Source organism: Passer domesticus, chromosome 13 (assembly GCF_036417665.1).
Source record: "Passer domesticus isolate bPasDom1 chromosome 13, bPasDom1.hap1, whole genome shotgun sequence".
Taxonomy (NCBI): Eukaryota; Metazoa; Chordata; class Aves; order Passeriformes; family Passeridae; genus Passer; species Passer domesticus.
In genome coordinates this window covers 16,932,330-16,955,580 of record NC_087486.1, presented here as the reverse complement: position 1 = coordinate 16,955,580, position 23,251 = coordinate 16,932,330, and the positions used below count along the sequence as shown (strand labels likewise).

Genomic DNA, 23,251 nt, shown 5'->3' with positions numbered 1-23,251 from the left:
CTAGCGAGTCTGGGCACTGGGACGTGCCAGCTTTGGCATGGTGGCCTTGGGATGGTGGCCTTGGCATGGTGGCTTTGGGATGGTGGCTTTGGGATGCTCCTCTTCTGGCAGCACAGCCTCCCTCCCTGCAGGACACACAGCACATACTAGCCTTGGACCTACCCTATTCCCAGTTCCTGGAGAAGGGCAGGAACTGGGAAACTGGTTCTGGTTCTGCCCCCATCCAGCCCCAGGGGCTCAGGTATTCGGTTTCTTGGCCCTGACCTTGTGTTGTGCTGCTCTGTGCAGGTCCTGCATGTCACAGTGTGTGTGAACCCCAGAGGTTCTGGGTTATCCTGTGCTGGGTGTCAGTGGTGTTCCTAGGTGTCCTCACCTAGGAAAGGCCCCTGTGTCCTTCTTGGGGGGTCTGTGTGGGTGTTCAGGATGCACAGCCAGAGGATTCTGTCTGCTGGTCTGAGGGGCTTGTCCAGCCGCCTCCCACAGCCCCCCAAAGCCACAGAGCCTCAGCCAAAGGCCAAGGAGATTCTCCTTCGCTGCATGGAGAGCATCAAGGGTTCCTATGCTGTCAGCAGGAGCCTTGCTCCCACAGCTGGCAGACAGCAGCAGCACTGGTGGGAATCATCCCCCATGCATGGCACAGCTCCCCATATTCCAAGGGTCTCTTCCAACCCCTCCAACCCCCCAGGAAAACCACCAGGCCCAAGGGTGCTGGCCTCCACAGCAGCCTTGCTGGCACACACCCCCTGCCAGCAGCCCCCCCATCCTTTTGTCCCTTGCACAGATGTGACGCTCAGAGATTATGCTGTAGATTAAGGTTTTACTGGATCCTGAAATGAGTGCAAATACCCAGAAGCTCACACGCAGTTGAATCTCTTCTGGATGCTCGGCTGGATGGGAAAAGGCATTTCCCACCGTGTCCTTCCCACGTGCAGGAAGGACAGAGCCCAAATATTCACTCCAGCCTGTCTGCTGAGAGCCTGCAGGTAAGAGCAGTGGTGTTTTGGGGTGGAAGGATGGGAAGATGCGTTTTGTAATGGCTGAAGCTCTGAGAGGTCCATATTTTCTGCTCTGCGATGTGCTCAATGTCACTGCTGGGCAGAGGGTGTGACACACGGCACCCCTGGGCCAGGGGGATGTACCTGTGTGCAGGGTGGGGACAATGTGAGGGGAGGGATGTGCCAGCCCTGACCTGGCTCTGGCTCCTGCCTGTGACCCCCAGCAGCTCACACAACCCTTTAGGTTGGAAAAGCCTCCAAAATCATTGAGTCCAACCATTGCACTGGAGGCCCAAAGCACCCAGAGCTCCCGATGGACTCACCCCACAGCCGTGCGGGCAAATGGGCAAATTCTGCAGCAGCGGGACCCCCGGCAGGAACCATCATCGCCGGGGCTGTGCCATCCCTGGGGACAGGACAAACAGCTCACAGACCCCCGGCAGGAACCATCGTCCCCGGGGCTGTGCCATCCCTGGGGACAGGACACCCAGCGTGCGTGTGCCGGGCTGTGCAAACAGCTTACAGGCCCAAGGGGATTTTTTACACCCATTCCTTCACCTCATTCAATTTTCACGCCCCGCCGGTGTTAGCCGGGAGGTTTCCTGCAGCCGCAGGGGGAGGAGGGTGCCTCTCCCCAGACAAAGGGGCCCTTGTCGCGCCGCGGGGACAGGAGGGTCGCGGCGCTGATGTGGCAGCGGCACGGACGGGATGAGCGGGCGCTCCGCGGTGCCCCGGGAGCCCGGCGGGGCCGGGCCGTGACGTGGCAACTTCCGAGGTGAGGCCGGCTGCACCTTCCCCGGAGAGCCAGCCCGCGGCTCGTGCTGCTCGCCCCGCCGGCTGCTTCCCAGCCCCGCCGCCGGAGATGATGATTGCCAGGCAGCAGGGACGCCCAGGTACCCCGTGGGGCTGGCAGGGCTCTCCTTCCTTCCTCTCCCATTGTCCTCTGCTCCCACCCGTGCTGGCTCCACGGGCTCTTGTCTCTTGCGAGAGACGTCTGATGGGGTTGGGTCCCCCAGGGAGGTTCCCGTGGGGTTTGTTCCTGGATCAGCTCCGTGAGGCTGGGGGTGGAGGGGGACGGGCAGAGGGCTCCCCACAAGAGCCAGGTGTAGTGCCCAAAGGCACCCAGGACGGGAGGATGCGGGGATTGCCCCATCCTGCAAGCCCCAGACTTCACCACCAAAACTTCCCCGGTGCTGCGAGCCCGAGGGAGGGGACACTCACGGGATCGTCCCATTCCCTGGCAGCTGCACGTGCAGGCAGGAGCTGCGGGCTCGGGGGCATGAGATGAGGACAGGGACGGGCTCAGCTCGGTGGTCACCGCCCGTGTCCCCGTGCCAGGTCACCCCGCTGAGCCATGAACGCCTCGGTGCCCGGCAGCCAGCTGAGACAGCCCGAGCCCCAGGACGTGGCCGCCTTCACTCCCGTCTCCATCGTCAAGAGCGTGACCAAGAAGTCGGACGCGCTGCCGGTGATCTCGGTGATCGTGGTGCTCTTCGTGCTGCTGGCCGTGTTCATCGTGCTGGTGGTGCACTACGGGCCCCAGCTGCGCACGGTGCAGGTCACGCTGCACCACGAGCCCATGGCCCAGCACATGGACAGCGTGCTCCTCACGGACTGGAGGCGCCTGGAGGCCCACGGGAAGATGGGCTCGGCTGGAGTGACCTGCCACTGCTCCTGCAGCCACCACCTTCCCCACGGGAGTGCTGAGCCCAATGTCATCGAGATCACCTACCTGTGACACGGCCTGGGGCCGCCTGGGCAGGGCTCGAGGGACGCGTCCCACCGGAAAAGCTGGGATGGGGTGTTCGGGTATCCCGGGACTCGCTGCTGCCCACACACAGAGGCTGCACCTCCCCAGACCCGTGTCTGGCCCCAGGAATGCTCATTCAGGAGGTTCAAGACCCATCTCCAGACCCCAAAAGTACAGCTTGGGGTGTCACTGTCCCCAGGCAGGAGCTGGGTCCCAGCCTGGGCTCTGGGGCTGGCTCAGCCTATGTGGGACAGCTTTAGCATCTCCTCTGGTTTTACCTGTCCTGGTTTTACCTGTCCCACACTGCCTGGGAGTGGCCAGCAGAGCTGCCTTGGTCCTTGCCCCAGCTGGGGAGCTCTGGGGCTGTGCTCGTTCCCCTGGCAGTAGCTGGAAGTTGCATCATCTGGAATTGTTTTCCAGTGAAAGATGTTTCCACACTCACGGTGTCCTCGTTACATGTTTATATGGCACAGAGGAGCTTCCAGCCCCTCTTTGCCTCATGCCACAGCCCCTTTTCCCACACTGGAGGGTTGGAACATGATCCTGCCCCTGCCAGCCCCCCAGCCCTTCGGGCAAACAGCCAGAGGAGAGGAGGGCAGAGGATGCAGCTCCTGATTCCGTGCTGGGTGGAGCCAGTGACACGTGTCCTGTCCCCAGTGGAGGTGGGTGAGAGAAGAGCGGTGACACAGCAGAGGCAAGAGGTGATAATGGCACATCACAGCTGGCTGAACATCTGGAGGTGCTGGCACCGGAGAGGAAGCTCTTGTGACTCTGGGCAGAGCCTGCAGCATCTCTGTGCAAAGGGATGGGGAGACCTGAGGCCACCCTCCCTGTGGTCATCTCTCTGTGCCCATCCCTGAGTGCTGACCCAGGGAGGGAACGATGGTGGGGTTGGCACTGTCACCCTCAGTGGGGTGGTGTTGAGGTGGCTCTGTCACCCTGGGGAGAACCTTGTAGAGGTGGCACAGAGGGATGAGGAGAGGTGAAACCGGAGCCCTGCAGGCTCCTGGGGCTGTCGGAGCACGGTCCCTGTTCAGCCCTGGGGTCTCTGCTGCTGCAGGCCTGGGATCTCTGCAGTCCCAGCTTCTCCTCCTGTGGTCGGCACAGGACCTCAGTGTCTGCAGTGCCTGGGGAGGGAGCAGCCTCTGACATTCCCTCGAGGATTCATTCTGCTGGACAGCCCCAGAAATCAGGATACAGTTTCCACCTCTCCCATGCTGGAAAAGCCAGGTCTGTGTCTGCCCTCAGATCCCTGGCACAGATCCCTGCGGGCACAGGTGGACAAGAGATGGCTTTACCTGCTCCTCCAGGTGCTGGAGGTATTCCCAACATGCCAGATGCTTCAGGATCCCTCCTCTCACTTATTTACATCTCTTTTCTTGCTTTAAACCTGGACTTGCTGGAAACCTTTTGTCTCCACAACAAACATAATTTATATTACTTTTTGGGAGGGTTGTTTTTTTTTTTTTGAATTTGTTCCCATTTGTTTTCCAGGGCTGATAGGGCATTATCAGCTCTCTCACACCGTGTTAGAGGAGATAAGGGCTGTCATTTCCATTGAAAATCTTGGAGTCTTGCTCCCCTTTCCATGTCAAAAGAGGGCTTTGTTTGCAATGTGTATCCCTAACGGCACCCCTGAAAAGATAATCACCTCTAAGGACTTCTCCTAATTAAGAAATCCTTTCTGTGAGGTGGGCAGGCCCTGGCACAGGGTGCCCAGAGCAGCTGTGGCTGCCTCTGGATCCCTGGCAGTGCCCAAGGGCAGGCTTGGAACAGCCTGGGACAGTGGAAGGTGTCCCTGCCATGGCAGGGGCTGGCACTGGATGGGATTAAAGGTCCTTTCCAACCAAAACCATTCCATGATCTCTTTAAATGACATCTGTGGGCTGTGGTCACCCCCACCAAGAGCTGGAGAAAGCCCCTTGTGACCATCACAAGATCTGCACTGTGACACCCAGAGAGGCTGCACCCTCCTCCTGGGGACATCAGCCAGTGTCACCTGCCCTGGCTGAGGCAGCAGGGCTGTCCCCAGCTTTGGTGGCTGTGTCATTCCTGCTCAGGGAGCAGCTCCATCCAACACAAAGCCTGTAATTAGAGGAACAGGAACTTTTCTGGCAGCTCCCTCTGAAGGACACCCACAGCAGGGAAACGTCATGTTTAGAGAGAAAAGATTAAAAACGTCTAAATATTAATAAAGAGAAAGACAAAATGGGTAATTATTGCTGGCACTTATTGATTTGCAGCCGCTGGGGACTCGTAAAGGTCTGATTGATGTCACAGCGTGCTGGGGCCCGGATCCATCACTTACCCTGTGCAGCACAGGGAGCCCACCCCGGGCTGTTGTTCAGGTGTTTTGGGCTGTCAAACTAAAATCAAATCAAAGTGGCAGTGGAAGGTGGTGCTGCTGGGTGCCCCCTGCCCCATCCTGTCAGCAGCCCCCTGCACTCTGGGAAAATCCAGCTCTGAAGCCCCAGCCTTGGGGAGTTCTTCCATGTGTTTCATTTGCAAACAGAAATGTAGATACAAGCTTTTGGAGCACAGGAAAGAAATTACTGTAAGACTGAGAATAGCAAATTAAATCATACAAGTGAGTGACAATATGCTGCCAGCTTTCTCCTCCAGAAGGACATCAAGGGTTAGATCTCAACTCATTGCTTTCTCCCACACAATAAAATATAATTTTTACAGCTTCTCCTCGTTTCTCTTTGGCCAGCTCTCCCTCTCTCTGCTCACAGAATTGCTTTTTGTAGCACCAGCTTTATAAAACACGTCAGGGTCCTGGAGCAGCAGAGCCGTGCATGACATTACCATAACATTATTCCTGTCTATTCAAACACCCAGCCTGGCCCAATTTACTTCACTTACGACTTTCTTCCCCTCCTTAATAATAATTCTTTTATGAGCACGGAGCAACAATAACTCTCCTTATCGTCCCCTCAGTGCAGGGCTGCTCCTGGAGCCCGGCAGGCAGGAGCTGCTTTGCTCAAAACCAGGTTTTTGCCTGGGGAAGCTTTCAGGAGCTGCTACATCGATAATTAACTTTGTCCTCATCAGGGATCGCCCGCACCCCCTTTTATTTCCCCCCTAATTAAGGTGTTGCCCTGCAGGAGGGGAGGCACCTCTATAACCCCCCCAGAGGAGGGTTTGCGGGGGTACAGCGGAGTTTGGGGGACACTGCTGTGATGCTGCTGTGTTGCCTAAAATCGTGCAAAACTCAAGGCAACGCCCTAAAATCGTTTGAAAGAGAGGGAAACACCCTGAAACTCTGCAAAACCGGGGGAAACACCCTAAAATCGTGTGAAACCGAAGGAAGCACCTTAAAACCGTGCCAAACTGAGGGAGGCACACGCTGAGGATGGAGGGGAGGCAGCTGCAGCATCGCCCAAGCCTCCCTGCAGGGCTGGGGGCGGCGGAGCCCCCCGCACCGTCCGCCGGGGCAAGGGTGGTCGCAGCCCCGCTGTGGGGAGAATTTGGGGGGCTCAGCACCCCCAGCCCCTCGGGCGGCGCCGGGGACAGGCGGGACAGCGGCGGAGCCCAGCGCGGAGCAGCAGTGGGCTCTCGTGGTGGAGGCATCCAACTGCACAGCGCAGGCATCGCCGGGGCTGCGCCTTCCCCGGCCCGGCAGGCGCCGGGAGCTGCGGGCAGGCAGCGCCGGAGGAGCCCGCGGGCACTCCGGGATGGTTGGTGACGGTGGTGGAGGATGGAGCGGGTGGCACGGCGAGGTCACCTTCAGCCGGCGTCACCTGCTGGTTGTACGAGCTCAGGGAGAGCCGGGCCACCCCAAGGGAAGGTCCCCCCACCTCTTGCAGAGCTCCGTACCTGGTGGGAGGGGGGGAATCACGCCCTTCCTCCAGAGAAAGGGCCCCCAGGAGCCTCGCAGGTCCCTGCAGGCAGCTGGGGATGGGGAAGGTTCTGGGCTGCCTTGTGCAGTTGCACCTCACACATCTCATGCTCAGAGAGGGATTGTTTACCCACTGAAAAGGGAGGGACACTCCTAAAGGAGCAAAGGCTGTCTTTGAAGGGCTGAAAATTCATGGAATCATGGAATAACCACAGTTAGAAGGGACCCACAAGGATCATCCTGTCCAGCTCCTGGCACTGCACAGACACCCCAACAATCCCACCCGGGGCATGCCTGGGAGCGGTGCCCAAACCCTCCTGGAGCTCTGGAGGCCTTGGGCACTGGAAGGGGCTTCAGGTTCTGTCTGGAGCTTCCTCTTGTCCAGGCGAACATGCCCAGCTCTCGCCCTGTCTTCATCAGAGAAAATTATTAGATGTGAAAAAGTCTCTTCGTTCTCATTTCGAGCTGCCCTCCGCTCCCTGCTGTGTTGTGGCACAGCTCCTGGTCCCAGGCTAGCACCGTGTCAGCCCAAAATGACAAAGTTTGAAGACCTCCAGCTGTGCAGTGGAGCTCGAAATAACCTGGTGGTGCTGCTCTCTGCCAGGTGATGGACAGGGAGAGTGGTGCCTCCAGCACAGCTCTGCACCCCTGGGAGCTCAGGGTGTGCCTGTGCCCTGCTCTGGAGCCTGGAGAGCAGCTGAGCTGCAGAGAGCCAGGTTGGCACTCCTGAAATGGCATTTCCAGCTGCTCTGGGCACTGACAGCATCGGGCAGGAGCTGAAGGAAGCATTGCACACAGTGAATGCATGAAGTGCTGTAAGAATTCCACGTAGCTGAGGCTCTTCCTGAGATTTAAATGAAAGGGTTCAGGTGCAGTCTAAACCTTAAAGGGGGTATTTTGTGTTTGTAGCCACCACAGTGTCCATGGTGGTCCTGAAGCACGTCAAGAGCCTGCTGGGGTGTGAACAGGAAACAGGAGGAGACATGTTTTGTTTTTAGCACCAGATCTCATTTCCCTGCCTGTGCTTCTGGCAAGTCTCAGCTCGACCCTGTTTTTCTTTCCTATTTTCTTGCAGCTTTACTCTGTCCATCTCCCTCCACAGCACTGATTTGCAGCTCAGCCATGCTTTTGCAGCATCCTTCTGCCAGCTGAGAATGTTCTGATGGCTGGGGGTCACAGGCCTGGTCTGTAGGGGTTTATTCCTGAAGAATCATCAATAATTCATGCAGGAGCTCCTCCAGCTCCTCCTGGGTAGGCCAGACCTGTCACCAGTGCTGGGATCTGTACAGCCAGGCTGGGGACAGTGCTCAGGGGACTCACAGCCTGGTGACAGTGACTTCTCCTCCCAGCCTTTCCCTGAACAAACTGGTACCTAAAATCCCACCTGGTCCCTGTCTTTGGGGAGGAAAATTAGTGTTTTGGAGGTTTAGAATCCTCCCAGATGAGGGGTGGGGATGGCAGCAAGTGGAGTCTGGCAGGTGGGTGCTGGAGTTGGGGGGAATTCACCTCCTGCGGTGGGTGGCTTGTTCTGCAGTGAGATTGGGAGGTGATGGGGAAGGAAACCCCAGGCAGGGCTCCTCGGGGAACCCCCACAGTCCTGGGGCATCATATTTATTTCCTTTCCCTTCCAGCGTTCTTCTGTTCCGCTCCATTCCTGAAAAGGAAAAGCATTAAAAAAAATGCGAGGTGGAGAGATAACGGTCCCAGCAGAAGGAAGTGGCCTTCCCACCTCCCCTCCCAAAATCGGGCATGGACTCAGAGACATCCGCTCTGCACCCGGAGCTCCGCGGGCAGCGGGAGCGAGAGGGAGCATCCCTCCGGGAGAGCCCCGGGCTGTGCAGGAGGAAGCGCGAGCACAAAGCAGGGAAATGACTTGGCAAAGGTCACCTGGAGCTGGGGCCGAGCCCAGGAATAGCACCGGCCTTTGGCCACCCCCCGCAGCACTGTCCCTTCCTCCCGCGGTGCTGAGGGCACAGCTCGTGCCACTGGGGTGGCTTTGGTTTTGCTGCTCTTTGGGGCATCAAAACTCACCACGGCAAAGAAAAGCGATGACAGCAGAGCCTCACCTGGGAAATCCAGAGTGGTGAGGGGCGCTGGGAGGGATGGGAATAGGCTGGGGGGACAGGGGTGCCCATCAAGGCTGGAAAAGCAGGAGGAGAGGGTGAGGTGGGCACAGGACACCAGGGGCTGCTGGATGCTGCCTGGAAGGTGTGGAGACACAAAGACGATGTGGCTGGTGGGGCTCCAACCACACCTTGAGGATGCTCCATAACAGCCAAGGAAAATTCCAGACAACCTTCCCTGTCCTGAATGCCTTCTGTCACCTTGAGACCAAAGCAAACCCAGCCTGGGGTCTGGGGGCTCTGCAGGCTCAGGAGGAATACCTGGAACACCTTCAGGCTGTGCTACCTGTGTGTGCACAGCTGGCCAGCTGTGGTGATACCAGTGGAACAGCTGGGCAGCCTGAAGGTGGGGGCTCGGGGTGAGGTGCTGAAATAAGGCCAAGAAGGGATTTGATGGCACAGGAGTGACGCCAGGGAAATCAGTACTGAGCCAAGCTGGGATGGAGCATGTGCCAAGAGAGGGAGCAGCCAGGACAGCCGGATGCAGGGATGGGGAGAGGCCTGAACGGACACAGGCTGTGTCTGCCAGCGCCTCCTCCTTCCCTCATGCCCTCCCGGCTGTGTTTGGTGTGGCACGCTCCTGCTGATTCATCAGCTCATTCTGGTGTGTCCAGCTGGAACTGGTGACATCATCACCTTTGTACTGGGAAAGGTGACTTGGGCACATCACCCTCCAAAGGCAGAGTAAGGAGCAGGGATTGCATTTGGATTTAGACAAAATGAGAATAAGTCAAAGTCTGAGATGTAAGTGTGGGGAACAAGGCTTTGGGTCAATGCAGGAGCAGGAGTCCATCACCCCTACTTGAAGCACAAGAGGTTTGTGGTGGGTCAGGGCCTGAAGGAATCCCACCTTCTAGGCAGTTGTGCTCTGCAGGTGACAGCAGTGATGGTCCCCCTGGGCTGGGATTGGAGAGCATTCCCACAGCCTCTCGCAGCCGGGTCCCTGCCGCCCCAGGAGCCCCCACCCCGCCCCGGCATTGTACCAGCCCGGTCCTCCCTTTTCCTGTAGGTGGGGTTTCCATAGGATGTCGGCCGCTCCATCCCCAGCGCGGCCAGCCGGCCGGTGGCTGCTCCGGGGACGGTCCCTCCGCTCCGGGCTGTCCCGGCCCGGGGAGCCCCGGTGATGGCAGCGCGGGGGACAGCCATCAGCCCTGCTCGTGATTTCCCCTCCTTTCCAAGCTCTGGCTGGAGCCCACGGCCCTCGGAGATGGGAGAGGATGCCGAGGCCCTGCGGTGGCCCTGAGGACCCTCCGGGGATGCGGTGGCCGGCGGGACAGCCCATGGCAGCGCGGCGGGGCCGCGGGGGCTCTGCCAGCAGCGTGCTGGGGCTGAGCCGCTCGGCGCTGCGGCTGCCGGCGCTCTGGTGGTGGTACCTGTTCCTGAGCGCCGATGCCCAGGAGGTGGCCACGTTCACGGTGCAGTACCGGGTGCTGGAGGAGGTGCCCCCGGGCACTGTCATAGGGAGCCTGGCCGAGCACTTCGAGGGCGGCGAGAGCGGTGAGGCAGCCGAGACCTTCCAGCTGATGGAGACCCCCGGGAGGTTCCCGCTGCACGTGGGCAGTGGGGATGGGGTGCTCAGCACGGCCGGGCGGGTGGACAGGGAGCAGCTGTGCCGCCACAGTGATCCCTGCTGGGTGTCCTTCGACGTGCTGGCCGCCCAGAACCCGGCCCTGATCCACGTGGAGGTTCAGGTGATGGACATCAATGACAACGCGCCGCGGTTCCCCACGCCCGAGCTGGAGCTGGAGATCTCAGAGAGCGCATCCCTGCGGACGCGGATCCCGCTGGATCGAGCCCTGGATGCTGATGCTGGCCCCAATGCCCGCTGCTCCTACGCCCTCTCCCCCAGTGAGCACTTTGCTCTGGAGGTTGTCTCCAGCTCCGATGGGACGAGACATGCGGAGCTCGTAGTGGTGAAGGAGGTGGACCGGGAGCTGCACTCCTCCTTTGACCTTGTGCTGACGGCCACTGATCATGGGGAGCCACCAAAATCAGGTACTGCTGTGATTAAAGTCATTGTCCTTGACTCCAATGACAACAGCCCCGTGTTTGCTGAGAGCTCCCTGATGGTGGAAGTTCGGGAGGACGCCCAGCCCGGGACGCTCCTCGTGACAGTCACGGCCACTGACCCCGACCAGGGTCCCAATGGGGAGATTGAGTACAGCCTGAGCAGGCACGCGCCCCCCGAGGTGCTGAGCACCTTCAGCATTGATGCCCGCACGGGCAGCATCCTCCTGAGGCTCCCTTTGGACTATGAGGAGACCCATGCGTACGAGCTGGATGTGCAGGCGCGGGACCTGGGCGCCAACCCCATCCCGGCGCACTGCAAGGTCCTGGTCAAGGTCCTGGACGTCAACGACAACGCTCCCGATGTCCACGTCACCTGGGCCACGCGGGAGCCCGTGCTGTCCGAGGCCCTCCCCAAGGACAGCTTTGTGGCCCTGGTGACAGCCAGCGACCCTGACTCGGGAAGCAACGGGCAAGTGCTCTGCTCCCTCAGCCAGGGCTATGAGCACTTCAGGCTGAAGAGGACCAACAGCCACAGCTTCGCGCTGCTGACCAACACCTCGCTGGACCGCGAGCGGCGCGCTCAGTACAACCTGACGCTGGTGGTGCAGGACATGGGGGACTTGTCCCTGGCCGTGCTGAAACACCTCACCATCTGCATCAGCGACGTCAATGACAACGCCCCAGCCTTTGAGAAGGCTGCCTATGAGGTTGCTGTTGCAGAGAATGGTGAAGCACCTGCCTTCCTGCTCACCGTCCGTGCCACCGACCCTGACCTGGGCTCCAATGGGAAAGTCACCTACAGGATCCTGGACCCCTCTGCTTTGGGGCTGGTCTCAGTTGACCCCATCACTGGAGACGTTTTTGCCCTCCAAGCTTTTGATTACGAGCAGGTGAGGAGCCTGGAGTTCCTAGTGACAGCAGAGGATGGAGGACATCCCAAGCTGGCATCCAACATCTCCATCAGGCTGGCTGTGCTCGACCGGAATGACAACGCACCCATCATCACCACGCCGGCACTGGTGGGAGGGGTGGCCACGCTCTCTGTCCTGGTCAATGTGGACACCGGGTGCTGCTGGGTGGTCCCCGGGAATGGGAGCACCCAGGGGGCTATGGCAGTGACCAATTCCACACTTGTGTCATGCCCTGCCAACCCCTTCCTCTTCACCATCATGGCCAGGGACGTGGACTCCGGCATCAACGGGGCTCTCCGGTATGATCTGGTGGGTGGGGATGATGCCGGGCTCTTCATCCTGGACCCCCTCCTGGGGCAGGTGTCCCTCAACGCCAGCAATGCCAGCAGCCTGGCCGGCAGCCAGCGGGAGCTGCTGGTCCGGGTGAGTGACCAGGGGGACGCCCCGCTGCACACCCTGGCCCGGCTCCGCTTGCTGTTCCGGCGGCACGGGGCCTTCTCCAAGATGTCAGCGCGGGATCCCGGCTGGCCCAGTCTCTCCGTGGTGCTGCTGATCTGCCTGGCCGCTCTCCTGGGCGGGTGCGTGCTGCTGCTGGCGCTGACCCTGTCCCTGCGCAAGAAGGACAAGAAGGACGGCATGGCCTACAACTGCCGGGAGGCAGAGGACGCCCGCAGGCAGCAGCAGCTCAAGAAGCCGCACAGGCAGATCCAGAAGGCCGACATCCACCTGGTGCCGCTGCTCCGCGGCCGCCCCCGGGAGCCCGAGCCCGCCCGGGCCTGCCAGGAGGAGCAGCCCGACACAGCCACCCCTGCGGCCGGGGGGTCCCCGCAGGCTCCCCTCCACCTCACCCCCACGCTCTACAGGACCCTGAGGAATCAGAGGACACAAAAAGGCTCGGAGGAGCAGCAGGGCACCTTCGAGCTGCCCGTCCTGCAGCGCCGGCCCTGCCAGCCCCACAGGCCCAAACAGTCGGTGAAGGAGGCTGCGGGCCCCCCGGAGGCACCGCTGCACGGCAAGAGCTTGGTGAAGCCACCCATGGGGGAGCCCCGAGTGCCAGCCGAGCAGCCCGTGGGTGCGGGGGGAGCCGGGCAGCCCCAGCCCCACCAGCAGATCCTCAGGAGCCTGGTCCGGCTGTCGCTGGTGGCCCTGGCGGAGCAGAGCCCGAGCGGGGAGTTCGCCATGGAGTCACCCCCAGTGCAGGTAGGAGCTGCTCTGGGCGTTCCCGGAGTGTGGGCACCCCAGCCCTTCCTTGTCCGGGCCGTGCCCACCCTGGAGCAGTGGGAATGTGCAGCCTGAGGGTCTTTGCTTGGTCTCTTCCCTCAGGCCTGGGTAGGATGAGCAGCCCCGCCACCCAGCAGGGTCACCCCAGCAAGACAGGCAGGAGCGGGGCTGTCACAGGGGAAGGGGACAATCCCAGGGACAGGGAGCAGCAGGAGGGGTGCAGGGGAAGCTCGGGCCCAGGTGGGCTGCCCAGCGCTTGTTTTTCCCCCGGTGTGGGGATGCTGAGCCATCTGCAGGAGGAGGAAACACTATAAAAAGGGGGGGATGTCCTGGCAGGAAGCAGCTTGAGTGGCCAGCCCGGGGCTCAACAGGCTTTTCCTGCCTTGCAGCAAATCTCCCAGCTGCTCACCCTGCTGCACCAGGGCCAGTTCCAGCCCAAAACAAACTACAGAGGAAACAAGTACACGGCCAAGAACGGCAGCAGGTAAGGCTGGCTCCCAGCACTTCCCTTCCCCACTCCCCCTTCCCCTGCTCGAGCCCCACCAGCCCAAAACCTCCAAGGGCAGAGACACACAAGGAAAAGCCTCATCTGCTCAGATTGGAGGTTCTCTCTTCAGGGGCAGGTTGTGCTCCTCTGGTCCTGGTTCCCAGTGGTATCCAGCTGCTCTTTGCCTCCTTCCTGGGGTACCTTTGGCAGGTCCCTCCATACTCATCTGAGCTCCTCCATGGCCACGAACCATCCCTTGCCAAGAACTGCGATGGTTCTGGGTGCTCAGGAGCACAGAGGGACCCAGCTCAGGAGGCAGCAGCACAAGGATGAATGTTCTCATGGCTCTGGACACTTCCTTTGTATCTGCCAACATGAGTTTGGGACACCTGACCCTGTGCCAGAGGGCAGATGAGTGAGGAACTTCAGCAGGGCTGGAGGCACTGAGATATCCCAGCTGTGTGCCAAAGATATCCCCAAACTTCATGGTGATCCCATTAAATTGTGCTGGGTGCACACTCCTGAGGATGCTGAGTCTTCATCACTGCCTTGCCATGTCCCCCTGTGCCCACCCGGCCAGGTCATGGGCAGACACAGCTTTCTCCACCTTTCTCACCTGCAGCTGCAGAGGATGGAGAGGGAGGGAGAGCAGCTCCAGGCTATCTGGGGTGCTCCTCACCTGGTCCTGCAGGGGAAAGCTCCTGTGAATTAAGAGGGAGGAGCCAGCAGGTCCCTGTTTGCTCAGGATATGCCCCTAGGTCCCTGGAAATGTTCCAGACCAAGTTGGACGGGGCTTGGAGCAACCTGGGATTGTGGAGGGTGTCCCTACCCATGGCAGGGGGTGGAATGAGATGAGCTTTAAGGTCCCTTCCAACCCTTCTGTGGTTCTCTGATCTTGCTGCAGAAGGATAAAAACCCATTCAGGCAAGAAATGTGGGGAAACCCCCAAACCTCATTAACTGAGGGGCACTCGAAATGCCTTTGGTTCTATGAGCGGTGCACGGGGAGGGTGCCTAGAGCCCCTCTCCAGGGCATTTTGGGGGGATAGAGACCCTTCCAAGGGCTCCTTGGGGCTGAAGTGACCTGGGTGTTGTGACCCCTGGCAGGGCTGCAGGGCTGGACACGGGGCTGGACACGGGGCTGGACACAGACTGCCTGAGCACCAAGGACAGCGGGCACGGCGAGAGCGAGGCCGGGGACCGCGACTCCGACAGCGCCTTCGAGCTCTCCGTGCAGCAGCTCGTGGGAGAGGAGCTGGAGACCCTCCTGGAGCCACAGGCAGGTGAGCTGACCTTGCTGCTGGGACGGGGTGGAGCTGGGGGCTCCAGCAGTGACACTTCCTCGGGTAACCCACACTAACCCCATGCAGCAGCCAGAGCACATTGCACCTCCCAGAGTGGCTCTGGCAAGGGCAGTGCTTGGGGCAGCATGTCTGGACCATCCCAGGCTTTTGGTAGCAGGCCAAGGGACTTGCTGAGCTTCACACTGAATTTTTCTATGTGTTTATGGCTGGTCTTCCCTCCCATGGACGTGTCTGCTGAGGTTTAGCGTTTAGTGATGTGTGAGCTTGGCCTCTGTCATTGCTGGGGGTGAGGGCCAGTTGCACATTGCAGCTGCTGAACTGCTTCCCGTGCTGGCCTGAGCCCTCCCTTTGTGGTCTCCTGGTCCATGCAGAGTGAGGAAGGTGGACACGTGTCCTTGTCAACCCCCTCAAGATGTTATTTACCCTCAGAGCCCCACTGGGTCCTCCTTCCTCCTGTGACCAACTTGCTGCTAATTTTATCTTTTTTGAGAAGTGTGACCAGAACTGTGTGCAGTGTTTAGGGTCCACTGGGGGTACAAGGAGGTTTTCTGGTGTATTCCTCATTCCTGTCCTGCCCAAGCTCCACGCTGAGCCCTGTTTGTTGTAACTCCCAAATCTCTCCTCTGCGTAGAGGGAGAGCCATCAACACATGACAGGTTGTTGTTCCCTGTGACAATTATCTGACAGTTGGTGACACAGAAATTCACCGGCCACGTTTTGCTCTTGGCACTCAGCATTATCAGGTCCTTCAGCAACCCTCTGCTTTTGGGTGTTTTAGTGGAGTCAACACCAACATTGTCCCCTTGCCATATCATTTATCACTGTGTTGAGCAGATACTCTGGGACTCTGCTAATGACCTCCCTTGGTGAGGAAGATTAATTATTCCTACCCTTACTTCCCAGCTTTTAACACATATTAGTCCCTACAGAACCTGGCTGTAAATTCTGCACAGCTCAGGTCCCCTGCAAGCCTGGTGCTGTTCCATCAGCTCAGGTGACCCCTGCCTTCACAGAATTGAATTCTGGAACGGTTTGGGTTGAAAGGGACCTTGAAGCCCATCCAGTGCCACCCCTGCCATGGCAGGGACACCTCCCACTGTCCCAGGCTGCTCCAAGCCCCAGTGTCCAGCCTGGCCTTGGGCACTGCCAGGGATCCAGGGGCAGCCACAGCTGCTCTGGGCACCCTGTGCCAGGGCCTGCCCACCCTCCCAGGGAGGAATTCCTAATTCCCAATACCCCATCCATCCCTGTCCTCTGGCTCTGGGAAGCCATTCCCTTTTCTTGGTACTCCAGACCCTTGTCCAAAGTCATCCAGGACTCTCCATGCAGCCCTTCCAGACTTCCAGAACACAATTCCCCATGTGACCATGTCAGGTGGTTCCTTTGGGAGCTGCAGCTCCATGGCTCTCTCTGCTGAGCCTTGCACAGAAGGATTTCTCTGAATCTGCCTGGGCTGGATTCACCTTCACACACTTAAAAACTCCTGTCACCATTTCCACCTCCCCTCCCTCTGATCCCGCATTCATTTGAAGCAGTAGTTAATGAACAGCAGCTAATAAACCAGGCAATTTCATAACTGAGTTCCTCTGGCACTCCGGGGTGAATACCATCTGGGCCTGACATTTTCTACATGTTCCTTTTATTGATTTGTTCTAAAAATCTCCTCTCTTGGCATTTCAATTTGAAAGAGTTGGGCTGACTCATGTCCTGTAGCAGAAATTTCATTGTGGAGCCTCTGTGCTCCTCCGTAGAAGAGAAACTCATTGAACTTTGCTGCTGGGGTGGCTTGAATTCCAGAGCTGGGCATTTTTGGTGCTCTTCCTTTGGGACAGAACCTGCTGCTTCTCCCCCTTTGCCTCCCTGCTCTTTTATTCCAGTAAGGAGCAAACGAAGGAAAGGCTGAGACCTAAAAGTTTCCTTGGATTCCAAGGTCCTGCAGCCAAGAGCAGGGAGCAAAGAGGAGCCCGGCTCCATCCCAGGTGCACTGACATGCCCTGATCCCAGAAAAGGAACTGGGGGAGCTGCCAGCAGCTCTGGATCCAGTCCTGCCCTCACAAGGATAGAAAATCAGAGCTATGGTGAGGCTGATCCATGAAGTGCCATTCCCGTGATCCTTGGATCTGTCAGGAAAAAAATCCTTTTGGCCAAAGTCCCGGAATTCCACAGGATCATTAGGGCTGGAAAAGCCCTCCCAGACCATTGTTCCCCGGCACTGCCATGTCCACCAGCGACCTGTGTCCCCTGTGTCACATCCCCATTCCCGGGATGATGATTCCACCACTTCCTGGGCAGCCTGCTCCCTGCCACAGCCGGGGCTGTGTGGATTCCTGCTGGCCATGCCCAGAGGCTGATCTGTTCCAGAGCTGCCAAACCTTCCCCAGGAGCCCAGAGCTGCCCGCAGAGGCGGCTGAGCGCAGCCACTGGAGCTGCCGGGCTCCTTCCTCCTCTCCCAGACACAAACAGAGCCGTGGACTTGCATCCTGAGAGGGAGGAAGGAAGCACTGCTGGTGCTCAGGAGCATCCTAACAGCTGGCTGAGGCTGGCTGGGCCTTTGTGCTGTTCCCAGTGGGGGACTGCAATCCCGGGCAGCTCTGGGATTGTTGATGTTGTGGGATGAACTCGCAGCACCGTCTGTTAGCTCTGATTCCCCAGCAGCCCAGCACAGCACTCCCAGCAGCAGATGAGAGATAGAACTTTATGGATGATAAAAACAACCCCTGCTCCCCAAACACCATTAAAACAAGGTAGTAAAGAGTTATTGGTCAAATTAAACATACCTAATTATGAGGTTTTCATGGCCATGGGACCGTTAGCCCAGCTCTCCCTGCAGAGAGCAGACCAGTTGTGCCTTGCTCCAGAGGCAGCCAAATATTCAGGGAATGAGGTGGCTTCTTGCAGGGGAGAAAACTGCTTATTTTACATCAAAACCTGCAGCACACTTGGGTGATGTCTCCAGGAACAGTCACTGCAACTCAAGTATAGAGACTGCAGAAAGAAACCCCTGGATGTGAAGCAACACAAAAAGAATTTTAGGGCTCCACCTGAAACAAAAATCTAAGGCATATAACTGCCCTTCTTTCCTTACCAGGCTCGAGTCCCAGCTCTCACCCAACATCCAGGGCAGTTGTTTTCCAGAGAAAGAGGAGCAATTGCTCGGCTGGCTGAGGCAGGAGCCTTGTCTCAGTCACTGACTGCAGATCCCAGGTCCCAGCTGAGGCAGGGTATTGCCCACCCTCTGGAATTAGCAGGATAAGAGCATTGGAATGGGGACCCTCCTTTCAGATGCCACTTTTTAGTTAGAGCCACACAATTATTATTACTACAGTGACATCAGCCCTTGCCACCCTGGGACTGCTGGGTTTTGTTACCAGTGAGGTTTTGCTGTTCCCAACACCTTTCCTAAACTGGCTGGTTGCTCTGAACTCCCCTGAGGTTCTGGGATGTGCCTTGGGAAGGAATAATGAGGGGCTGGAATGCAGCCTCTGTGCACCGCAGCACGGACTCTTGTTTACCAGCGACCTCAAAAAACAAGAATCCTTGTTCCCCTTCCTGCTGTCTGACGAGGAAGCTATTCCAGGCTCTCCCTGCTATGGGGTCCTTCCTTTATTTTCCAGGAGATGTTTATTCATGGACATCTATAATCACTTCTTCTCTTGCCAACACTATTTTAAGCATAAAGATTTCCTCTGTTGGCGCATATCTCCTCAAAATAATGACAGGTTGCAGTCAGATCCCTGGAGAGCACTTGCTTCCTTAGGAGCAGCAACCCCCAGCTCTTGGGGGTCTCCATTGTGTCAGCCTGGATCACTCCAGGTTTCATCTCCAGAGTTTTCCCTGTTAGTGTCGTTTCAGCTCCCTCTCCCACAGACAGATAATCAGATTTGTGTGTAATTCCCCTAATCAGACCCAGGAACAATCCACCCTGGCTGTGCCTCCCTGCCAGCCGGGAATATCCTGAGTCCTCTGTGTGATTCCAGTTGCCCATTGTGGGCCACAATCAAATTACTGCTGCACTAACGAGCCTGCCCCAGCCCCCAGCCCAGGCTGCCCCTGCTCCTCAGCTGTTTCCAATCGAGGAACAACTACTTTAGAGCTCAATTGTTCGCTCCCAGTCTCCAACCAGCCAGCTGTGCATTTCATAATCCAGAATTTCATTCTGGTATTATTGTTTTCACAGTAACCCATTTCTTTTCAGTCTCAGTCTGCCTCCTTAGCAGCAAATTCCCACCCTGGAGTGACCCTGAAGGGAAGTCCACTATCTTTGTGTCCAAAACTTCCCCCTGGAAAGCTTTTCATTGTCTGCTCCCCTTCAGCCAGTCCTAAACCCTCCCTCTCCCAGGCTTTGCTAACAATTTAGTGAAGTGCTGATTGAGACAGCAACAAATGAGAATGCACAGCGATTCTAATGGCTATTATATTAAAAACAAAACAAAACCCCTAACAGTTTCAAACCAGTTCTATTTTGTTTCGCTTTTTTAAGCTGCTGGTTTGCGTGGTGTCACCGGTGATCTGTTTATAATCATGCCTCTTAGTTGATTTTAGATATTTTCATTTATCAATATTTTTATCAATTTATTCCCCCCGCCTCTTCTCTGCTGTGCTGTCCCTCCCCAGAGCTGGCCCTCAAGAGGCTGACAGCTGCAGACCCAGCGTGGGTGGCCCGGCTGTCCCTGCCCCTCACCAGCAACTACAAGGACAACGTCTTCTGCCCCGACTCGCCGTGCTCCCCCGAGGATGAGGAAGCTGCAAGGCAGGAGAAACCGAGGACCTTTGAGACCTTTGGCAAAGGTGCTGGGGCTGACCCTGGTGACAGTGGGACGAGGCTGGCCAGCACCTTCCTGTCAGAGATGAGCACCCTGTTTGAGATGATCCTGTCCCAGAAGGCGCAGGTGCACAGCGAGGCGGGCGCGGGGCTGCTGCGGCAGCTGTCGGCCCGCGGGCACAGCCTCGGCCTGGGGGACGCTGCTCCAGGGCTGTAGCAGCTCGGTGGCTGTGGCAGGGAGAGAACAGTCAGAGATTTGGGGTGCCCAGGCCTATTCCCAGCCCCAGCAGGGTCACTGTATGACCCATGCCTAGACAGGTGTATTTCTTCCTTTGCCTCACCCCATTGTATTTCTCCACAACTGATTTCACCTTTCACCTGCCTGTCCTTGCCTTCCTCCTTCTCCCACCCTGCTCTCCCAGTGCTCTGCCAGCCTCCCATCCCACCCAGCAGCAGGAGGGCCCTTTTCTCCCAGGACAGGCCCAGGCAAGGGGGTTGTGAGAACAACCACAGCACAGTGAGATACATCTGTGTGATCACAGACTGTGAAAATACCTGTCACGGACACTGCTGCAGCTGGGCTCCAGGGTTTCAGTTATTTAAATAAAACTGGTTTTTTTCTAACACTACCCCCTCTGTCAGCAGTGGAGCTGACATAATATATGTGCAGAAAGCCTGAAGTGGCAGCTGGGGAAGGGGAGATGTGCCTGTTGTTTCCCACAGGTCCTTCCAGCTTCTGTGGTTCTGCCACTGGGAAGTTGGCATTTTCTGAAAGCCCCCAAAATCAGCACTGGCATCTCTCCTATGCCTGCTCCAAGTGCCCACCACTTCCTTCTCCACAAGGACTGGATGTGGCACTCAGTGCTCTGGGCTGGGTGACAAGGTGGGGATCAATCACAGGTTGGACTTGATCTCAGAGGCCTTTTCCAACCTTAATGATTCCATTCTATTCTGCTCTCTCCTTTGAGGCCATTGGATTTTGGAGCACAGTCCTCATCCAAAAGCAGACACCAGATGGCTGGAGTCTGCCAAAGGTAACCTGGGAAAAAGGAAGTGTGAAAACACTGTTTTGAAATATTCAGTCACAAGCTTCACCCTTTTTATGGGTTTTCACTTTGATCTGTCTGTCTGGGAGCTGAAAGACAGCTTTGGGATAATAGCATGGGTGGGAAAACCAAGCTATTGGTGGCAAAGGAAGAAGCACACAGGTGTCTGTGCCTCTGCACTCCTGGAGAAGTGAAGGGCACTGCTGACCCAAGGGCTCATGCAGCAGCGTGGGGATGGCAGGTAAGGGCTTCTGGGCTCTCCTGGACCATCTCAGGTATCCCACTCCTGTTCTTTTCACTGGAGGTGACAGTTCCCAGCTTCAGGTGTGTACACAACTGAGCCACAGCACCAGACAATCACACAGCCCATTTAAAGCAGAGTAAATGAGAAAGTTAGCCCTTTCTGTTGCTTTTGGGGCTAAATGGTAAGAACAATGGAGAGAGATTTCCCCAGGTGGACTTTTTAATATCCAAAATGTTCTGTTTTATTTCGAGTCTCCAAAATGCTTGTACAGATGAGCCTATGTCTGGCATCCATCCATGGATGGGTTTGGCCTGGCCTGCTCGTGCTGCTGCTCTGCTAACACAAATCTCTCGCTGGTTTGTTTTACAAACAAAACAGGTTCTTGCACCAAAACAATGTCAGAGAGCCAGATTCTAACTGAGATGCAGCTGTGCAAACCGTGAGGGAGGCATTTGTGTCTGAGCCCTGTGGGATTCCTCTGCACCTTGGGAGCACAGGCAGAGGGACAAACAGCCAGCACAACCCCACTCTCCCTCTGCAAAGTTGCTTTGATGTCCCTGTCACAGGAAAATCCTTACACAAAAATACCTTATAACAAGCAGGTTTAAAAGGAGACAAATTCTTCCCTCCTGGTTCAATTTCCGGATTCTGCAAACTGCTTTCAGCCCCCCCCAGCCCCTCTCCCATCCTGACCAATGCGTAAGCATGCTCTGGATTATCACAGCATAGGAAATCCACCCCAGGAATTTCCTGCTCCTTGTATCCTGCTTGATAAAGGAAATGGTCTAAGAAAGTTTGGTCTGAGCAGAAGGAGAGAGCAGACCAGAAGAACAATCAGATGTGTTGAGGGCTGGCTGTGCCCCTCCCTTGCTGCATGGAGAAGTTCAGGATGGGGCCATTGCCTTTGTTTTGCAGAGCCTGATCTACACAGAGCACCAGGGCCACAGGAAGCTGGGCAGCTTGCACAGATGCCCTTGAACCAGTTTAAACTGGTGTGAACAAATGCTTTTTTCCGGATTCAGCTGCCCCAGTGGAGGAAATTATCACACCAGCTGCCTGCTGCTGCTGCCTGCCAGTGGTGCCTTCCCACTGGGAGCATCCCTTATCCACTCTGCTGAAAATGAGCTGGCGTGCTCAGCAAACAGGGACACGAGGGATTTTGAAGCAAACCTTGCTCACTGTGTCTCAGACAGGTGTGCCTGTGGCAGCAGCTCCCTGCCAGGGCTGCAGGAGCAGGAGTGGGGACAGAAGGACACTGACATGGTGCAGGATGGCTGGGGACAGCTGTCACCTCACTGCTACAGGTGGATCTGTCACATCCCATAAAAACTCTGCCCAATGATGAGAATTCAGTCTCTTGCTTGCCCAGCTCTGAAAGCAGATTAAACTGCCATGATGGCAACACAGAGCTAACCTACCCTGTGCAGGGGCACTGTGGGAACTTGCCTTGGACAGAGAAAAAATTGCCTCAGAGGGTGTGGGCCAGGACAATCCCAGGGTTAGCTGCCAACATCCCCATATGGTACCTTGTAAACCTCCCTGGGGGATCATGAGCAAGACATGAAGGGCTACTGGAATGAGAACCAGATCACACCACTGTGGTGCAGAACCACAGAATGGTTTGGGCTGGAAGGACCTTAAAGCTCATCTTGTTCCACCCCCTGCCATGGCAGGGATACCCTCTACCATCCCAGATTGCTCCAAGCCCTGTCCAGCCTGGCCCTGGATACTTTTAGAGATGCAGGGGCAGCCACAGCTTGGCTCTAATACAAAAATGCAGGTGCAGAAGCAACATCCCTGTGTGGAAGGTAGAGTACTTGGTGCTGCAGGAGATATCAAAGTTTATTCTCAAAGCCCAGGTATTTAAAATGCCTCCTGTTCCATGAACAGAGAGCTTTCTCTCTCCATTCACTGCCAGCCTGGTTCCAGCCCACACCAAGGGCTGCCTTGCCCTGTGCCTGCTGGTGTCACTTACTGTCTGCTCTACTGCCAGCAGTGCTGGGGCTCCCAGCCCTGCAGCTCCAGTGGCACTGTCCTGGCTCCAAAGGCACAGCTCCACCCTGCACTGCTGAGCAGCATGATGTGCAGGGTGCCTGTGCTCCAGGAGTGGGGCAGGGTTAGGCCACACTGGCCTGGCTGGCTGCTGTGGAGACCTGCAGACACAGGCTCAATAGTCCAGAAATCAGGGCTGGAGGAGGAGGCTCTTAATCCTGAAGGGAATGGAAGCTTTGTGTGCACATCTGAAAGTACAGAAAAACAGGGTGTTAATGACACTGGCAAAGGCTGGGCTTGATCATACAACCACAGAATACCCTGAGCTGGAAGGGACCCTTAAGGATCATCAAGTCCAGCTCCTGGCCCTGCACAGACACCCAACAATCCCACTCTATGCCTGAGACCATTGTCTAAATGCTTCTTGAACTCAGACAGGTTTGGTGCTGTACCCACTGCCCTGGGGAGCTTGTTCCACTGCTCAACCACTCTCTGGGTGAAAAACCTTTTCCTGGTATCCAGCCTGAACCTCCCCTGACACAGCTCCAGCCATTCCCTCAGGTCCT

General features: G+C 57.2%; 3 protein-coding genes across 4 annotated transcripts in view; 2 read left to right on the top strand and 1 right to left on the bottom strand.

Moving 5' to 3' along the window:
• Nucleotides 1-1,176: 1,176 nt before the first annotated feature.
• On the top strand, nucleotides 1,177-5,430 carry SMIM33 (small integral membrane protein 33). Its single transcript, XM_064388382.1, has 2 exons — nucleotides 1,177-1,888; nucleotides 2,334-5,430. The coding sequence occupies exon 2, from the start codon at nucleotides 2,350-2,352 to the stop codon at nucleotides 2,731-2,733; it is 384 nt and encodes a 127-aa protein (XP_064244452.1). The 5' UTR covers nucleotides 1,177-1,888; nucleotides 2,334-2,349; the 3' UTR covers nucleotides 2,734-5,430.
• A 3,955-nt stretch (nucleotides 5,431-9,385) lies between these two features.
• On the top strand, nucleotides 9,386-20,944 carry PCDH12 (protocadherin 12). The gene is made up of 4 exons (XM_064388379.1): nucleotides 9,386-12,830; nucleotides 13,241-13,335; nucleotides 14,445-14,620; nucleotides 19,256-20,944. The coding sequence occupies exons 1-4, from the start codon at nucleotides 9,927-9,929 to the stop codon at nucleotides 19,618-19,620; spliced, it is 3,540 nt and encodes a 1,179-aa protein (XP_064244449.1). The 5' UTR covers nucleotides 9,386-9,926; the 3' UTR covers nucleotides 19,621-20,944.
• DELE1 (DAP3 binding cell death enhancer 1) overlaps nucleotides 19,496-23,251 on the bottom strand; it is a 19,787-nt gene continuing 16,031 nt past the window's right edge. Inside the window, exons 11-12 of one of the 2 annotated variants that reach the window (XM_064388381.1) lie at nucleotides 22,669-22,933; nucleotides 19,496-19,631 (exon numbers count right to left, since the gene is read on the bottom strand). In XM_064388381.1, coding sequence (XP_064244451.1) covers nucleotides 22,677-22,933 — 257 coding nt within the window. In that variant the 3' untranslated portion in view covers nucleotides 19,496-19,631; nucleotides 22,669-22,676. Of the gene's footprint in view, nucleotides 19,632-20,894; nucleotides 22,934-23,251 lie in introns of those variants that run through there. The other variant, XM_064388380.1, reaches the window with a different exon arrangement.